Raw genomic sequence first — 20,566 nt, forward strand, 5'->3', positions numbered from 1 at the left:
TATTTCTTCGATGTTGCCGTATCTGAATTCTATTAATTTTTGGTCTAGACGTCGTTTGTATAGTTCTCTTATTGATTGTTCTTGGATTAGTTCTATATTGTATTGTTTTTCTCTTATAGAGTTCAATGGTTCTTCTGTAGATGGGGTCTTGTTATGTTTCCAATTAATGCCCATTTATCCAGCATCCATCATCTCTTCTAATAATGAAAGATCTAAATAAGACATAAGCATCAAGTTTCTCTTGGTCCTATCACATGTTGGAATAGCAGGTAATGAAGCAACAGAAAGAAATGCCCAAGAAATCCATAAACGATAACAGTGCCCCCACGCCATCCCAATCTGTAAGTATGGATCTAAAAAGCTACTTTATAAAGCATGTGTTCGAGAACTGGTTGAAGCGGGTTTTTGTAAATAAATAAAAAAAGACATGAAAAATAAGGAAAGATTGTTGATGATGACATGATGACAGTTAAGGCAAGAAAATAGACACGGCGTTGCGAAAAAAGGATATAAACAAAAGAGAGTAGACACAAACAGCGATGGAAAGACAAATGCTTAACATAGTACTCGTATACACGGATAACAAACTTAACAAAAGACAGAGACACTACCAGCGAAACAATAAAACCAAAGTGGACATTCTCCGAACACACTATTAAACACATAGACGAAAGATGGAATAATATTATTAAAGATAAGCGAATAAATCACAGATGAGGTGAAACTTAATATAGATATATAATTATAATTCAATAGAAAGCAATTGAAGGAAACAGAAAAGGAACCAGGTCGTTTGTCTATCGAAAGTAAGCACAAAATAGTAAAACGTTACAAATTTTATCTTACAAAATACATGCGTTACCTCTATTTATTATCTTAAAGGTCATTTAAAACATAATTTAAAATTACAAAATCAATTTACTTGTAAATTACTTATTAGTAATTATCAAAAAGTATTTTTTACATAATACGTGAATGAATTATTTTTAATTTTATCGACACGCCAAAGAACGTACTAAATAACAGGCACGGTCTAGGGAAATCTGATTGTTTAATTACAATTTACAATAAAGCATTGCGAAGGGACCGATAAGTTTAGATACGATTTTATTTTTACCTATAGTCGGTTCGCGAATGCCAATCCGGACTGTCTAGCGAATTTAGTAATTATTTTTTTTGCTGAGTTAGTTACTTTTTGACAGATTAGAAGTGGCTTTAAATGACTATACAACCAAGCTCACGTGCTCATAGCGTATTCAACGAGCAAAAAGAGCCTTTTTGTCTTTTTGCTCGATGAGCATTTTGAATGACCGGGATTTTACCTTTTAGGTCGTTTTGTGATTATATATCATTTAAAATATTGCTTATTCAGCGTTATTATGATCACTTTTAAAAAAATAATAAATTAGCTGGATAATATTAATATTAAACATTATTCGTTTATTGAAAATATTCTCAAGAAACTCAAGGTAAATGCTACCAAAAACTTCAAGTTGGTTCAACTATGCTAAATTGACAAGTTCAGACTCGCACGAATTTTACCGTCGTAAGAGCGATTTGTCTGCGTAAATATTCGTCCGAAATTTTAGTTCGCAATCGACTTCGTTTTTGACCAGATTCGTATTCGTAGTGCGGTAGTAATTTATTATAACGAAATGGAGAAGTTGATTGAATTAGTTCGACAATATCTCATTATTTATGATCTTTTTCATGAAGATTACAAGAATATTCGAAAAAAGGATAAAGTTTGATGTAAAATAGGAAAAGAAATAGGCGAAAATGGTATGTATATTGAATTTTATTATCTACATTATAGTAAAATAAAAAGATTTTAATTCGTAGTCCTGAATTAAAAAAAGTGACAAATCTGTCTCGGATCGAAAATGCTAGTCTCTTAGATCTGCTCCTCTAACTTCTGGTTCTGCTGGCTCTAAAAGTTCGATAAATCCATCATCACATTTTTTTGTTCGTAGAAAATTATGTAAGATACATGCAGTTTTCACAGTTTCAATAGTAGGGTGTCAACTTTTGTTGCTCTACAGAGCCGTACATTATAATTTTCCTTGAAAATATATGTTTTACTTTGGCTGTATGAAAAGAACCTCAACAGATATGATTTTAGAGCAAATTCTTCGTTTCCAATTATAACATGGGGAGAAGGTTCATTTTGTCCAAAAATATTTTTTGGCTCAGGCACATTCATTGAATTTGTTTCAAATCTTCTTCCCATGTTGGAAACTTAGAAACAATACAATTTGGAAATTGCCAAATATTTCTAAAGCCTTCTTCAGATTTTTTCCATATTTCTGTAGTTGGTTCGGGTAAATATGTTAATTGTAAATTTCTACAAATTGATTCACAAAATTCTACAAGTATGGCACTTCCAGTCGAGAAACCAACTCTAAAACTATGGCCAATTGTATAGAATCAATCTCCGGTTACCAGATATCTAAAAACAATTTATTTTAGGGGATGAGATAAAGGAGAAATGGAGAAATTTGCGAGATACTTATGCCAAGTATACCAGAACCAGCAAAACCAAAACTTTACAGGCGCCAAATTCTACGAAAAAATGGTTATGGGCAGATCAGATGGAAGCATTCAAACCATTCTTAAGTTTTGCAAAAACTAAATCTAACGTTAGCGATGTCCGAGTACCAGACTATACAGAATTGAGAAATAGAGTCTTTTGAGAATGAAATTGGCAGAACACAATCATTGAGTTTCAGGACAACACAATTCAGGAACATCGAACACTGATATCATTCAGGTTCAACCCTCAGCAGTTGCACCTAGATCAAGTAGTGGTCCTAGAGTTACTTCTGAGCGTAAAACTCCCATTACCACCAAAGAAAACAGAAAACGTAATTCTTAACCATCCACATCTGCGAAAGAAATGATCCTTCACGATTCCGCTATGAATTCCGGTGCGATTTTTCCGTCATGAATCCGCTACGAATTAATTCGCATTGGTTTGGGGGAACCTTTAGCCTAACTTTTTTATAAAATATATTTCTTTATACAGATTGAACGAATTTAAAACGGAACATACGAAATCAATGTATTTCGGCTCAACTCCGCTCTAGGTGGTTGGCCAACAAAAGGTTGTCAAATAATTATATTATAAAAATCCAATACTTCAGCGGGCTGCTGGATTCTGAATTCATTCAAGAACAAGTCAAAACTCCACCCAAATAGGTTGCCTAGAATCACTGTGAAAACTAGACTACACAAGCAGTTATTATGCTGTCAAACCACTTATCGCTTCCTTATAGTCCAAGAGATAGAGCCGAAATTTTGAACTGATCAGTAATATGACATTTCTCTATTGGAATATATTCATTGTAACTGGGTTAAGACTTTGCCTTACAGGCGGACGCCCCTCGTGGTACAGGGGCTGGCTATACAGGGATGAAGTTGTAATTTTTTTCAGAAAAATTAACGATCGATAATATGGCTGAAAATTTGCCCAGAGTAAGATCTTGGTATAACCAGACGAAATCCCAAAGGGCGGACGCGAGAGTGGATACATAAGGGGTGGCGGACAGGGGTGAAATTGCAATTTTTTGGGGAAAAATTAACGATAAGTAATATGTCCGCCATTTTCATGGCTCATTATTTAGCCCCTAAAAACTCTAAATCCAAAAGGGCGGACAGCTGGGTTGGTACAGAGAGCCATAAAACGGGGTCAAATGTACCACTTGCCTGCGCATTTTAGGTCTCGGTTACAATTTTCAAACTGATTTTATTATGATATTTTTATACCGATTGATTTGAAAATTTGTATGCTCACTTCTGTTACTATTCTGGGAAGCGTCAAGTAGAGTTTTCCTCAAAAATTTCCGTAAATGAAAATTTTCGTAATTTTTTGAGGTAAAATCTAATTTGTAGAATCCTTTCGATTTTCTGTCAGTTATACCATGAATTTTTCCAAAAATTTTCAAACGATTTTTACTATAAGAAAAAAAAATTAGAAAAACTTTTCTAAAACATTTGATAAAACTCTACGTCATCGTCTGACTCTTTTATAGAATATTTTGTAGTTTTAAAATGATATTATGATAATGTTTTTTTTTTCAAACTAAAGTCATATTTACTTTACAAATCACATTTTTTTCTTAAATATAAATATTTTACGAATTAATTTTTAATTGAATAAATGTTTGATATTTGATATTTTATTAAATTAAAGTAATTTTATAATGTTAACTATTAAATATTTTTGGTATAACAAATAGTTATTTTACTTATTTTTTATTACAATAAAAACGTTTTTAACTTTATATTGCATAAATAATGGTTGTTCAGATATAAGAAAAATTTGATTTATTATTACATTAATAATCAAATACAAAATATATTATTTCTATTTATCAATAGGTAAAATTCAATTTGTAGAATCCCTTTAACATTTTACAAATAATTATTAATAAAAATTAATTTAATAGTGGAATTATCAATTTTTTAAGTTTTGAAATTTACTTTGTACTTAGATATTTTCAATATTTTTTTTAACTTTCAAATTGATTGAATTTTTTTTTTATTAGTTAATTATAATTTTACAAATTCTGTTTGGACATTAATTTTGCATCATTATTATTTTAAAATATTAAAATAATAATGATGCGCGTTCCATTTAGATCAGTAATTCTAGACGCATGCGCTAAATGTAATAAGTATCAAGATGCTTTTATCCAATTTGGTGAAACTGACTTCGATTGTAATGAAGTTTTTGAAACCTTAGAAACTTTCATATGTCACTTATATGGAACAGGACTGACGAGAACAATTCCAAAAAGAAAAGTAAACGATGTCAGATTTTCACTATTTAACCGGCAGTATAAGTTGCATGAGATGAACGAGCCTTTTAAAAAAAAAAAACTAAAAAATTTCGATGCTTCAAGCTTACCACCATGTCAAGATGAATTACACCAACATCTACTGCGAGCCTATTATATTTCAAATATTTGGACAAATGCTCATAAAAAAGTACCAACAGAATTGATTGTTGAAGAACATGGTTGGGAGTTTGAAAATGAAACATATAAATTCAAATGGTTTAGTGGACCTCAGATGCCAGAATCAATTCGAGAAGTAGTGATTGAAAATGAAGCAGATAATGAATGTGATATTATTGAAAGTGAAAGTGACGAAGATGATAAATGTGATGACATCAGTGAGAGTGAGAGAAATGACGAAATTTTTAAAGTTTTTCTAAATTTTTTTTTCTTATCGGAAAAATCGTTTGAAAATTTTTGGAAAAATTCATGGTATAACTGACAGAAAATCGAAAGGATTCTCTACTTGACTATGACTCTACTTGACGCTTTTCAGAATAGTAACAGAAGTGAGCATACAAATTTTCAAATCAATCGGTATAAAAATATCATAATAAAATCAGTTTGAAAATTGTTACCGAGACCTAAAATGCGCAGGCAAGTGGTACATTTGACCCCGTTTTATGGCTCTCTGTACCAACCCAGCTGTCCGCTCTTTTGGATTTAGAGTTTTTAGGGGCTGAAAATGGCGGATATATTACTTATCATTAATTTTTCCCCAAAAAATTGCAATTTCATCCCTGTCCGCCACCCCTTATGTATCCACTCTCGCGTCCGCCCTTTGGGATTTCGTCTAGTTATACCAAGATCTTACTCTGGGCAAATTTTCAGCCATATTATCGATCGTTAATTTTTCCGAAAAAAATGACAACTTCATCCCTGTATAGTTACCCCCTGTACCACGAGGGGCGTCCGCCTGTAAGGCAAAGTCTTAACCCAGTTACAATGAATATATTCCAATATAGCAATGTCATATTACTGATCAGTTCAAAATTTCGGCTCTATCTCTCCGACTATTAGGCAAGTTCCTCTTTTCTTTAAAGGAGACAGATAGTTGAACGATATTTTATACAATGTCTATCACCGGGTATGGATTTATTTTTGTCCAAGTTTTATATTGGTCCACTATTTCAAATGCAGTTCAAACAGACATATATTAAATTGTATGTTTCGTTTTAAATTCGTTCAATCTGTATATAATAGAAACTTACTTTCTTCATACATGCGATAAATTTCTAAGCGAATTTGATTTTTGACGCTATCATTTAAGTCAGTCGTTAATTTCGTTTTGCGACTTTCGTTCTTTAAAGTGAGTGTTATATTAGGCCCAACTTTATATTTACGCACACTTTTTTCTGAGACTTCAGACATTTGGATGTTAACTGAAATGTTTTTGTTATTAAAAACATTTGTAACATTTACATAATTCGATAAATACATTTTAATGATCAACTTACCTCAACAGTGTTTTCATTTGGCAAATAATTAAAAAAAATGGTAGGAATTTTGAATAAACCTTTGTACAGTTTCATTACCTTGTAATTTAACAGCATCTTTACACATTTAAAAATATTAACTTTTAAAGAACATTTTATCATATTTATTAAAGAAAAACTTTGAATACCGAAAACAAATAGAAAACTTCGAATTTCCATAATAATAAAATTTAAAATAGAACTAACAAAAGAATTAAACAAAAATAATAAAACAACGCGAATAATACAAATATTTACTAAAATATGTTAAATTGTAACAACTCAAATATTATATTTTAAATATACAAGGAAATTATGGGTTTGGTAAACACATCCACTATTTAGAATAATTCTTCTTTTTTCAAAGGAAACAGTCTGCAATAGTAGTATATTTAAGCTATCAATACTGAGCAGTAGGAATTTTTGTGTTGATGGTTTCCGACTAGGAATCTGTCAAAATATGCCCGAGCTAAGCGAATGGACCTTAGTAGGTGTATTCTGAATATTAACGAGAGACATTCAAGTGGACAGTAAATGACAGGAGTCAATGCCAGAAACAGATACGGAGGATGATTAGAAACCAAAGAAAAGAAGTAAATAAATTAAAAAATACAATTATGAGAATAAAAGCAATGAAAACGTAGATCAGATACCCTGTAGAACTAAAACACCAGCAACAACGAATTAGAAATACACTTAGCAGTTCAAAAACATAAGAAAAACGTGCTTTGGACAGTTCTCCGTCTGTTCTCCGTCCGTTCTCCTTTGGGCGTCCCCCCCATTCTTTTTTTTCTGTTCTATTAGTAAAAGTTAGTAGCTTTTTTGTGAATTGTGCCATTTTTGTTAGTTTTTAAGTTTTTTTTTGTGGCCGAAGCCGTTTTTTGTAGTTTTTTTTTTATATTTTTTTAAAGGAGAAGTCTCAAGGATTATTATAGTGATAGGTCGGGTCTATTGATAGAGTTTGTACGTTAAAGGCTCATATATGCATTTGTCGTTTGTTATGATGGCCTGATATCTTCCGGTGATTCTTAGCACACTCTGATCCAACTCTTTTTTAACCGCGCCACCTTGGTCACGGAAGTTAAAACTGCCGGAGACTGATTACTGTACACTTGATGTATCCATCATGAGGGGAAATTTAGCCTTCAAACGCTGCACTGGCCAAGCGTGTTGGCGAGTTTTAGAGTGTGTGGTAGAAGGAAATATAGTGATCTGTCTGCCCACGGAAACCTAATAGCCATTCGGAATTGGAAGAAACAAGAGTAAGCCAAGAGAGGCTGATCATCATCATCATCAGTGGCGTTGCAGCTCTTTATGAGCCAAAGCCTTCTTCAGAATAATCCTCCATTCGCCCCTGCCTCTGGCAACTCTTCTTCATGCTCTAATTCCGATAGACTTCAAATCATTTTCTAGGTTGTCTTGGTACCTAAGTCTCGGTCTTCCTCTTCTTCGTTGTCCGATCGGCCCTCTTCGGTCAAAAACTTTTCTGACTATGGCATCTTTCTCTCGTCTGATTACATGACCTATCCATCTGAGGCGTGCTACCTTAATGAATTTTACAACGTCAGGTTCTCCAAATCTTCTATACAACTCAAAATTGTAACACCTGCGCCACAAACCTTGTTCTTTTATGCCTCCATATATTCGTCTTAGTATTTTTCAAGAGAGGCTGATACGAAAGACTAAAGACATTTTACTCAAGACAAGTTAAAAAAGAGTAAAATATGAAGGCTCTTATGATTCGCCAGGTGCATTTCATAAGCGTATGAGTATTGACACACTTTGTGTTCCCGCTCATACCTTGAGGTGACAGATAACAAAATGGACAAATGGGATACTGTAATGGAGGCCTACCGAAGCAGAGGTCGTCCACCAACACGTTGGACTGACATCTACAACGTTGCCATAGGAATTGGATGTAAGAGACACAAGATCGAAACAGATCGAAAATTATGAGGGAAATCTATGTCCTGCAATGGACAAGCGAAGATTGAATGATGAGATATAGTACCCTATTATCTCGCAGTATGTGGTTTAGATAGTTTTTTAATTCTGCAAATTTCAACCGTCCGTTTTCAGTATCCTTTATTTATTCCATTAAGCATTTTATTCATAATTAACTAAAAAGAATTAAAGATAACATCTAATATTGCCTGTTAGTAAAGAAGAAAGAAGTATATTATTTTGGTATCGTCCTGTAGCAATCTGCTTATAATTTGATACAAATTTGAACATTTCCTATACATTTACGTAACGTTCCTTGCATGTTAAAAAAATGTTTACTTGTTTTTTATAAATTAGTTCAAAATATACAAAATTACCTTTAAACAATAGCCAACTACAACGATACCATTCGTTATTTTCTTGACTTCATTAGATCAATTTAAAAATATGTACATAATTATTTGTTTTCGGTTTAGAACGAGCTAAATGAATGCCATTTACATAGTTGTAACCTTAGTTATCGGCTTAACAAGAGTGAAGTTTTGGTAAAGCGGGTAAGATGATTTTTTTTAGATTATGTATACTAATTTTGAAATGGACTTTCCTTAAAAGTTATAACAGAGGGTAAGATATAATTAAAAGGAAAATTGGTACATGTTTTTAACACGTTTGCTGCGGCAACACATTTTTAATATTATTCTCTGGGTATACGACAAGAACCATATAGGACCTGTACCGCATGGCGTTACTGCGCGTTATGAGCCACATATGACCCCCATATGACAATAATTGTTTTATTATTTCTTGTTCAAAACTGTTCAAACTGTTAATATTTAGGGTAAATCAGGGTGATATGGGTAACGAAAAAGTTAAGCTGTGTAAAAAACAAGAAATTGTTTATTTAAACAAAATAAAAATACACTTCTTTCACAAAACATATTGACAACAACTTAATAGTGACATAGATTCTTTAAGATATTACAAAAATGTTTAAAAAAATAACAATATTTATGTTTATTACATTCACCATTTCATTCACGCTTAAGGGTGAAATGGCAAAGGCACTTGGAGTAAAATTGTGAACTTACTTCTCCTGTTTTTTACCACACATATCACACATGAATTTATATTTTAAACAGTCTTCGATCAATTCACATCCTTTTTAGTTTAACTGTACAGTTCACCACACAATACACAACAACAATCTTAACCGTCCACTTCGTCATCATCGTCTTTCAAGTGGATATCCAGCGATGAGTTGGATTCGGTGTCAGTGGTTCACGTTTTTGTTTCTTAGGTTACTTGATTTTAGTATTTGCTTTGGTAGTCTCTTTGATTACTGTTTTTTCTTTGACCTCCCTTTTAGAATTTGGCCCACTCTTCACTGACTCAATTGGTTTGTTTTGTCGTTTTCTGTTTCGGCAATGTTTTCTAGAGAATTCAAAATCTCAGCTAGAGCTCTAGAATATTCTTCCTTGCAAATGTAGATGCTTCTGATGAAGAATACATGATTTCCTGTGGATTTTCCACACAGTCCAGTTGTAATAAGTTTGTCTGAGTTCATGTTCCTGATCTTTATCTACTTCTGCTGTTGGTGTTTCTGAGTAATTCGTGGTTTCCTGCCAGTGTGAACAATCTGGTTGACGTGAAGTAGGCCTATTTTTACGTCGCTCATTGTTTTTCTGTTGTTGATCTGAATCTGATGTTAAAAAGACATATTCGGGGATAGCATCTGGATTAAACAAGATGATTTCTGTACTTTTAAATCCCGACATTGCCTTGTCTGTCGTAGCTGTTTGTACCTATGCCTTTGTAAGCAGTCTTTCAAACACTAGTCTCGAAATTTTTCTATTTGGATTTATTTTAATGTAGCAATTACAAGCATTGTAATAATAGGATTTCAAAGCTTTAAAAAATGCTCCGTCTAGTAGCTGCAGATAATGGGTCATGTGGCAGGTAGACACAGGAAAACTATGTTATTTTCCTCTGCAAAATCTAACGTATTCACACTGTTGCAATGGGAGCTATGTCCATTCAAAATAAACACGACTATTCCCTCAGGCTTCCTCGGTGCAAAATTGTTCCTTAGCCACAGAAGGCTGTTCTCTTAACCAGAGAATATTATCGCTGAAAATGAAACTGATAGACGAGGAAATATGGACAATATAACAGCCTACGGAGTAAATGAAGATGCAAAAAAGGAAGAGAAGGATAAATTTTTGGAGGAGCTCCAAATGCAAATTGACAATGGGGAAGAAAATATAATTGTAATGGGAGATCTAAACGGTAGAGTCGAAAATAATAACAATGGAATTGAGGAATGCATGGGAAAAGAAGGAGAAGAAATACTAAACAAAAATGGTGAAAGAATAATAGAAATATGTATGGAGAATAAACTTGTTATAACAAATACAAAATTTAAACATAAAAAAGTACACAAATACACGAGAGTACAAGAAAGTAGAAATGAAAAATCAATCATAGATTACTTTTTGGTAAGTAGCAACAAATGGAAAAGAGTACAAGACACGAAAGTCAAAAGAGGCTCAGAGATTGGCAGTGATCATCATCTAGTAATAATGAGAATGAGAACAGCAAAAGAAAATGATGAAAAGAGGAGAAAGGTAGTAAATGAAAAAGTAAAAAGCTACAAATTAAAAGAAGAAAGATATAAGAAGATATTCCAAGAAAAATTAGACCATATTTTGAAAGGTAGGACAAAAACTGCAAGTATAGAAGAAAAGTGGGAAAATCTCAAGACCAGCTTAATCATAGCTGCTGAGAAAACTTGCGGGAAGACAAAAATAGCAAATAATAGCATGAGGAGAACTGAATGGTGGACGGACGAAATACGAAGGAAAGTAAAGAACAAAAAAGAAAAATGGAAGAGATATCTAAGTACAAAGCGCCCTGAAGATTATGAGGCATATAAAGAAAAAAGAAAAGAGGTTAAAATAGCTGTGAAAGCAGAAAAAGAAAGGTCATGGGAAAAGTTTGGACTAAAAATGACAAATAATTATAGAGAAAACCAAAAACTCTTCTATGGAGCATTAAAACAGCTCAGACAAAAGAAAGAACACATGATGCCGAATATAAAAGACAAGAATGGAAAGGTAATAACAGAAGAAAACCAAATAATGGAAAGATGGAGAGAACATTTCAAAGAGCTAATTCATAGAGACGTAGACAACATAGTGGAGATACAAGAAATTAATGAAGAACAAAAAGTAGAACCCATAACAACAGAGGAACTAGAAAAGGCAATTGAAAGAGTTAAATTAGGCAAAGCACCAGGCAAGGATGATATCACCCCGGAAATGATAAAATTCATGGGAATAGAGGGAGTGGACAGCATGAAAGAACTAATGAATGATATCATAAAGAGAGCAGAAATACCACAGGACTGGAAGAAAGACATTATACTACCAATACACAAAAAGGGCGACAAGAGAAACTGTAATAATTACCGAGGTATTACTATATCAAGCATTCCTGGGAAGGTATTCGCAAGAATAATAGAAACAAGAATAAAAACCCAAATAGAACCAACTATGGAAGATACACAATGTGGATTCAGGAAGGACAGAAGCACGCAAGACCACATATTCACAATAAGACAAATAAGTGAGAAAGTAATCAATAAAAATAGAGAAATACATATATGCTTTATTGATCTGGAAAAGGCGTTTGACAGAATACAAAGAAAAGACGTATGGAGGACATTAAAGGAAAGAGGAGTTGACAGGATAACAATTGATGTAATAAACGATATGTACAATAATAATACAAATACGGTGAGAACCAACAACGAGGAATCCGAAGAATTTACTACAAGTCAAGGCGTCAAACAGGGATGCGTGTTGAGCCCACTGCTGTTCTCAGTGGTACTGGATGAAGCAATAAAGAAAGCCAAGAGAAAAATGAGAAAACTAACATTAGGACACTGGCAAATGAAACAGCCTCAACTATCAGAGCTTCTATTTGCAGACGACATGGTTTTGATAGCAGAAAACAGAGAAGACCTACAGAACAACCTTGAAATCCTAGAAGAAGAACTGTCAAACATAAATATGAAAATAAATACAGAGAAAACAAAAACAATGATAATTTCAAATAAGAGAAAGACACACGCAATACAATTAAACGGAAAACAACTAGAACAAGTGGAACATTTTAAATACCTAGGAGCAATAATTGAATCAAACGGTAAACAAGACATGGAAACAAATGAGAGAATGGGACGAACAGGAAGCTTATTTAACACTATGAAAACAACATTTTTGGGGAAAAAAGAAATACCGGAGAAGGTAAAAACGGCAGTTGTTAAATCAGTAGTTAGACCTACAATCATCTATAATAGCGAGTCATGGACATTGACTGGGAGACAAAAATCTCGAGTCAATGCTATGGAAATCAGGTTCCTGAGGAAAATAGCAAACAGAAAGAGGACAGACAAAATACGAAACGAAACAATCAGACAAAACCTAAAACTAGAACCAATAAACGAAAAAATAGTAGAGGGCCAACTAAGATGGTTCGGGCACGTGTGTAGAATGTCGAATGAAAGATTAACAAAACGAGTGTTTGAAACGAGAATGCAAGGGAAAAACAAACGAGGAAGACCAAGAGTTAGGTGGGTAGACGAAATCAGAAAAGAAGTTGAGAAGAAAGGATTGACATGGGAAAGTGCACGAAATCTAACACAAGACCGGATAGCATGGAGACAACAGTGCAAATCTTAACCCCACCAGCCTTACACCTAACGGTAGAAAGGCTTAGGACTAAGTAAGTAAGTAAGCCACAGAAGGAAAATGTCAGTTGTTACGTACGCCGACTTTTGTGACATGAAAATTATGGAACCAGGCGGTATACCGTCCTTATACTCAGCTTTTTAATTTTTTCCCTTTAAAACTGCTGGAGGTAAAAACATACCCCCTCTATTACGTTAAATAATTTTCCCAGTTTGTCAAGTAGGTTGTGTGTAACATGTTTCTTGTTTAAACCTCTTGATTGTGTTTGTGAAACTTCTTCCGATTTGCGGATTGAGAGTTCTAGATTTCGTTTTAAGATTAAATGTAGCCAATCAATTCCAAGAATTTATTTTTCACGGTTAAATTTGTGATGCAGATTATATTTCTCGGCCAGTTTATATCCCATGGTACGTACTTCTATTCTAGTCGGTGCAAATTCGAATGTTTGTAATCTTATGATATGTTTTATCATCTTCTTCTCACATTCCTGAACATAGGACCCAGGCGGCTCACCTAAAGGATTTTTTGTAAAGCACTCCTTTGCTATTCTTCTCTTCAGCGTTAACCATGAAACACCAAACTCCTTTGAGGCATCATTCAGGCTCATTCAATTTTGTACTGCTTTTACGGCACCTCAAGGTGCTCTTCTGTCCAGTCAGTACTAATAGATCCTCTTTGCCTTTTATAAAACGTAGTCATCTTTGCCTGAAACAATGATGATAGAAGTTTTACTTATGCCGAGAAATACGAGTACAGTTTGTTTTTTTTTTTAAATCACTGACAAACCAAAGCAAATCAGAGCAAACCAAAAAAAAAAAATTGGACTTGACCGAATTTGGAACAGCGCGCTAGAATGAGGTATACGCATTGGAAAAGGCATTCACCATATCGTCCTTGCCTGAGTTCATTATTTCTTCCATTTACCATGGGTGAAATGGTGAATAGCATGGCAAGAAGTTCTTAATGTTTGAGGCAACGACTTCTAGGTTATGTTGTATAATATAACCAGTCTAAAAAGGCAGAATATATCGAAAAATACCTCACGGACTAAGCTACCTGAAGCAACATTTACAAATGCATGCATTGTATGAAAATTATTCAGTAAAAATGATAATTAAATGTCGGCATTTAGATTTACAGAGACATCTGTGTACCGGGAAAAAAATAGAGCATCTTACCATTCCACTCGATTCACCATATCACCCTGAATTACCTTACAACTTATGTTGTATCATGGTAAGAACATGTAGTTAAAACAAAAACAGGCTTTTGTCCATGCATCTTATTACCTTAGTATTCTTTATTTGTAATCCACAAACGTCATCTCTTCAGTTTTTTAGAACATTAAATTCAAACGTTCCCTCTCTTCAGTTTTGTGTGTAAGTTCCGAAAATCTGAATATTACGCTACGATTTTTGACTACACACTCGCAGTAGTATAAAAATTATCACAAAAGAGCCTTCATCGTAATAACGAGTAATTAATTTAATAATGTATTTGTATATATCTGTAGTCTATCACTCATCCTTATCTAAACCTACTTCACAAATTAAAACTAAAAATGACAAGTTAAAGTAAAAATTAAAAAATAATTCATTAAATACTTCTGACTAAGAATTTATTACTTTACTACTACAAAAAACGAAAAGTGCGCAGGCCAAACCTTCAAAATTCTCACGTCCAATAAATTCTTTTGAATCATAAGCTTGTACCTTTTTTACAAATTGTGTCAAATCAAATTTCAAATAAAAAGGAAGTACTTAAAAATCAATTAGTAACAAACCAGTTCCTCGGTCTTTAACTGACGAATTAAAATAGCAGTACAGTACTCCTGGTGGGATGATACTATTAGTACCGCCCTTATTATTAATATCGTCTATTACTTCCTAATTAGCAATATAAAACCAACATGAATTTATGATTTTAAAAGTCTAGTAATCATATTAATGATCCAGAAATGTGACATATTAATAATTCATTTTAAACAAATCTTTTATTAATTAACTTTTTTCATTGCATGCACAAATTAGTTAAATGATATTAATTTTTAGGTAAGGATGTTATAGTATTGAATTTAGAAGACAATATGCAGCGCAGGTAGTACCAACATTTTATTTATAGGATTATTTTATGTCAATATATACCAATTTGGTTCTGATAGCTTCTTGAATAAATAAAATAGGTTTTATCGTGATTTAACACTTTGACCGCCGTGTGTATCCAAAAGTATACACACGTGAGGGTCAAAATCGCTGCGTGTATACTTTTAGATACACATGCAAAGTTTTGGTTGGAGCCATGTGTATATTCGAAGAGCGCCATTGATGACCCCAATTTTATTAAAAACATTTTATTTACTGATGGTAGAGAGACACAATCCTTCCATTACGGGTATTGTTCGCTGGAAAACCCGCACAGAAGTGTTGTTTACCGAACTCAACGTCCTTAAAAAATTAATGTCTGGACTGGCATTTTAGGATACCACTTAATAGGTCCATTTTTTATTGAGAGCAACTTGAATAGTAGAGTATACCTCAATTTGTTACAGAATCGTGTTCCCGCTATTCTCAATCTTCCTGATGTAAATCTGGAGAATGTTTGGTTCCATCAAGACGGCTGTTCAGTTCACAACGCTCAAATAATTAGGGAGTACTTAAACAATACTTTCCCGAATCAAGTTATCAGTGGAACAGGTGATATTAAGTGGCATGCGCGATCTACAGATCTTACACTCATGGACTTTTTTTGGGGACATTTAAATAGCATCATCTACGATCATTCTGAGGCTAGAGCTCAAAATTTGGATGAATTAAAAAACCAAATAAGACAAATCTTTAATTCTGTTACAGCAGAAACTCTTACATCTATCCGTAGAAGTTTTTATGACAGGTTGGGATACTGTTCAGCCGTAGAAGGTTAAATATTCATTTCTGTAGGGCATAAAGAATTATTTCTTATTTTATTTGGAACTATTTTTTATTTTCAATAAGACTACATTTTTTGTTATATGTACGAGACAATGTTGCCGATTTTCGCGCTTTATGAAGTTTGCAATATCTAATCCAAAACTTATCGGACTGTCTATCATTATGCTTCGTTTTTGACAAAGCTAGTTCGATTAAACCAAACTGCTTTATACACAAATGATAAATAATAGAACCAATACCAAAGTTTTTTTTTCAGTAAACTTTTTAAGTGGTCTACTGTTATAATTATATGTATATTTGCAAGACTGATATTATTATGGATCCCGCAAAAAAATAACGTATGCAGTACCTTATCCGCTTATTTTACCATCAACAACAACGACAACTGCTGGCACAATTCTGATAAAGGATTATCTGCGGTAAGTGATCATTGATCATCAACTGTATCTACTTTATGTTAGAATTATTGATGTATATTATCATATTACACGGAACAAACATACAAAACTTTTGAAAACTGACTAAATTACAGTATATCCGTTGGATCTTTGCACATTCATAAATTTAAGATTTTTTCACTCTCAGAATCTGAGCTACTTATATTATCAGTGTCTTTTATGATTGGTTGAATGTTATGTTAACCATATTTTTCTCTCGGATATACTACTTTTTAATAATTTCATGAGTATGTTATGGTTATGGTCTGGCGAAGGTTATTCCCAAAGAAATATGGACCAATCACGTCGTTAACACCAAAATCCACTCCGAACAGTGACTTTTGGGAAGTATTGGAAAGTAGTGAACGCCCTTGAATCTCATTTGGATCGGTATCATCTCAAATTGGAGGAACGTGCTAAGGGCGAATTATTTTGACAATTATTGAGGTATTTATATCTCAAACTTAACCTTCTCAACAGCGGGGAATTTGGAAATCCCAAAAAATTTGGGAATGATACTGTTTTCTGTGAACTGTTTTCTTTACGTAGAACACTGAGAAGATATAAAGGCCTGCATCAGTTGAGGTTTTTCAGTGGTTTGTCCTTTTCAATGAGCATAATCGTATTGGCTATTTTACATGGACTTGTAAAGTATCAGAGCTTAAAGGAGGCTAAAATTATTTCACACAGCTCCTTGGAATGTTGTCAGATCCTAGTCAGTTGTACTTGCCTATTTCTAGTGCTTGTTAATGAAATATCATGAATAGTGTGTCGATTATGAGGGATTTAGAATATTTTTGGATATATCCCTCAGTAGTTTTATGAAAGGCAGATTAAAATATAGGAATATTTGGGGTAACAAAGACGCCTTGGAGGAGGTTTTCCATTATGTAACAAGGATGTGCTATGTTTAGTTTCGTTAGGATTTTTTCCAGAATACACCACTGTCTCAGTAGAAATGACCTTTGGTAGTCCAAATTAGAAATGTAATTTTGATTATGATGTAAGGTGGTAATTTTGATCTGAAATAATTTAGTTCTGATGCTCCAAGTTGATTTATCAGTTCCTGAAGGTCTGTGATACCTCTGACGATATAAATTTCGACGTCACGTTACCTATCTGAGGAGCATTGGTATTAGAAAGTGTTTCAAAAGGTGGTAGTTTGCGTTTTTTAATTTCTTATTACTCTGAAGGTGTTCTGTGGTGTATACTCTTACAATAAAATGGTTTCTTTTAATAGAATGGGAACGAGATCCGATGTAATCGTCAATTATGCCAATTTTGCTTATGATGTGTTCGTTGATCGACATACCAAAGATATTATTGAATATCAGCTCACGATTAAGTATCACGTAGAGAATGAGGTCAAGGAGTAAGTCCATGAGGAGGATACTTTTTTTTTTTTTTCGTCTTTATAGAGGGGGGGGGGTCTGACATCTTCAAAAGACATCTCAGTCCAGGGCGCCGCCTGACTAACTTTAGTGCAGGATTCGTTCTTCGTACTCCCGGCGATAGTTCCCGAGGTACTTTAAAATGCCCTCTCGTCGCCGAGTCTACGCCGAACGCCTACCTGCTAAACCAGACCCTCCTCTGTCATCCAGCGATCCGGAAGCGGAATGGCCGCTGTAAGGCCGGCATCACTTCCGAATCACTACCTTTATTCATTCATTCTCCATTCATACACATCCACACTCTATTCATTAGCAAGGAGGTTCCCTGTCTCGTTCCAGGTAGCGCGTAGAAGACACTCATCGCTCCTAGTTCGGCATTATTTCCAGATGGGCATTTTCTCCTTCCCCACAGTCTGACTCACGCATTCCAACTCACACAGTGTGACCCACTTTTCTAGCTTCACCTTTCAGCATCATTCACTCTTACCTTTAGCGTTGGTTTAGCAGTCTTTCTTCCTCTTCCTTTTTCTTGATCACTGCACGGATATAGCTGTGTATGTTAGTCCAAACTAATTTATTTTCAATCATTCTCTTAATCATTTCTCTCACTGTAACAAAATTCACACCTGTCTCTCTCTCTATTCTGTTCCTTTCCACTATCCATCTGCTGCAATCTAACATCGTATGTGTCACAGTGTCCGAGTATCCACAGTATAGGCATTCATCTGTATCAGCCTTTCCGATCCTATAGAGGTAGGCCCTAAAACACCCGTGTTCTGTGAGCACCTGCGTCAGGAAATAATCCAGTCGCCTGTGGCCACAGTCCACCCAATCTCTTATGTTCGGGATCAGCATTTTCGTCCACTGTGCCACATCTTCCGTGTTGTTCCATTCTTCTTGCCATCTTTCAACTAACCTTTCCCTTTCCTGTCTTTTCTCGGCCACAGTAAGGTTTGGACCTCTTTTCTCATAAAGATCTTTTCTTTCCACCGCCAAAACATGCAACGGAACACATCCAGTGATGGTCCATAAGGCTGCCGCAGACACAGTCCTGTAGGCGCATGCCACTCGCAACAGACTTGTTCTGTCTACTCGTGTCATGAGACTCCTACAGGCAGTTATCTCTACCGCCTCGCTTCAGACTGGTGCCGCGTAGAGGACGATCGATTGTACAACACCGTGTAAGACCCTCCTCCTTTCGGATTTGGGTCCTCCAATGTTCGGCATCACCCTCCCCAACGCAGCCGTACTATTCGCAGCCTTCCGGACCACCTCCCGCACGTGCTCTCCCCATTTTCCATTCTGGTGCAATGTCACTCCTAGATACTTTACATGTTTCTTAGGTGTTAGACATGCTCCCGCACATTTTAATTCAATATTTTGCCTATTGCTTGTCCCCTTCAGAATGATGGCTTCGGTTTTCTCTGTCGCAAGTTTCAGTCCGTGCTGCATCATCCATTTCTTTACGACGCCGCCTGCGTTTCTAACCCGGTATTTGAGATCCGCGAATGCGAAGGGGGTTGTACCCTCTCCGTATTCACAGTGCATAACCCCGTCATATGCCAGATTCCATAGCGTCGGGCCCAAGACAGATCCCTGGGGTACCCCGGCCGTCACGTCCACGATCGTGCCCTTTTCCACCATAATCCTTCTCTCGGACAGATACTCCGCCACCACATTCATCAGGTAACCAGGACATTCTCTCTCCTCCATTGCCTTCATTACCTCGTTCCACTGCAACGTATTGAATGCATTCTTAACATCAAACAACAGCAGAGCCGCCCAGCGATGTTCATCCCCTCTGTTGCGCAATGCTTCGAGTACACTCATGATTGCATCAATCGTGCTTTTCTCTTTGCAAAAACCAAATTGCCTTCTTGATAAACCACCTGACCTCTCAATCATGTCGTCTATGCGTACTCGCAGCATCCTTTCATACAGCTTACTGATGCATGGAAGCAGACAGATGGGGCGATACTTTTCCCTAGCTTTGGGAAGCAGTATTAACCTCGATGTCCTCCAAGGCTCAGGAAAAGTTTGTGCTTCCAGCAGTGCATTCATATGTTCCAGAAGCCACGCAGGTTCCACCCGTCCTAGACCCTTCACCGCCTCAGGTGGTATCTGATCTAGTCCTGGGGACCTACGAGTCTTCAGTGAACCCAATGCCTCGATAAGTTCATCCATGGTAAAGGGTACAGCTCGCTCAGCTCCTTCATCCCTTCATACACCATGACATCTGCCGTCCGAAAAGAGCTCTCTTGTTACCTCAAGCTTCTTATCCATAGGCATTTCGTAAGGAGAATACGCTTGGAACTTCTTCATGACGATCTTGTACCCCTGACCCCAGATGTCCTCATCCAGCTGTTCACACAACTCTTTCCAGTGCCTTCTTTTTTCTGTACGGATTTTCCTGTACAGTTCCCTCTTCCTTGCGCGGTACTCTTCCTCGATGATCTCAGGGTTGATTCCTGCTCTACCTCTTGCTCTTGTTAACCTTCTTCTCATTGCTATACACACATTTCTTAGTGCCTCGATGTCCGCATTCCACCAATATGGCATCCTGTTGACATCTTGGCGACCAATCTATGAGGAGGATACCTAGACGGTTTAAAACCATATTACCAAATTGTATGTGCACTATAAAAATGTCTCCAAAAATGGTAGCCTTATTAAGGCTGGAGACATATATAAACAAGATTTGAGAAAGGCGTTGGAGCAAATATTTGATAAAATATGAAGTGTTTTATTACAAAAATTATATTTTTAAAAAAGAATTCTCCAGTTATCTAAAAATAATTGACAT

The 20,566-nt window shown here is 35.2% G+C and overlaps 1 protein-coding gene across 1 annotated transcript in view; it reads left to right on the plus strand.

The window, feature by feature from the left end:
• The first annotated feature begins 8,720 nt into the window (after positions 1-8,720).
• LOC140451315 (uncharacterized) overlaps positions 8,721-20,566 on the plus strand; it is a 97,160-nt gene continuing 85,314 nt past the window's right edge. Inside the window, exons 1-3 of the mRNA XM_072545063.1 lie at positions 8,721-8,811; positions 15,060-15,105; positions 16,192-16,354. Coding sequence (XP_072401164.1) covers positions 15,095-15,105; positions 16,192-16,354 — 174 coding nt within the window. The 5' untranslated portion in view covers positions 8,721-8,811; positions 15,060-15,094. The remainder of the gene's footprint in view (positions 8,812-15,059; positions 15,106-16,191; positions 16,355-20,566) is intronic.

Source organism: Diabrotica undecimpunctata, chromosome 9 (genome assembly GCF_040954645.1).
Source record: "Diabrotica undecimpunctata isolate CICGRU chromosome 9, icDiaUnde3, whole genome shotgun sequence".
In the NCBI taxonomy this organism is placed as follows: Eukaryota; Metazoa; Arthropoda; class Insecta; order Coleoptera; family Chrysomelidae; genus Diabrotica; species Diabrotica undecimpunctata.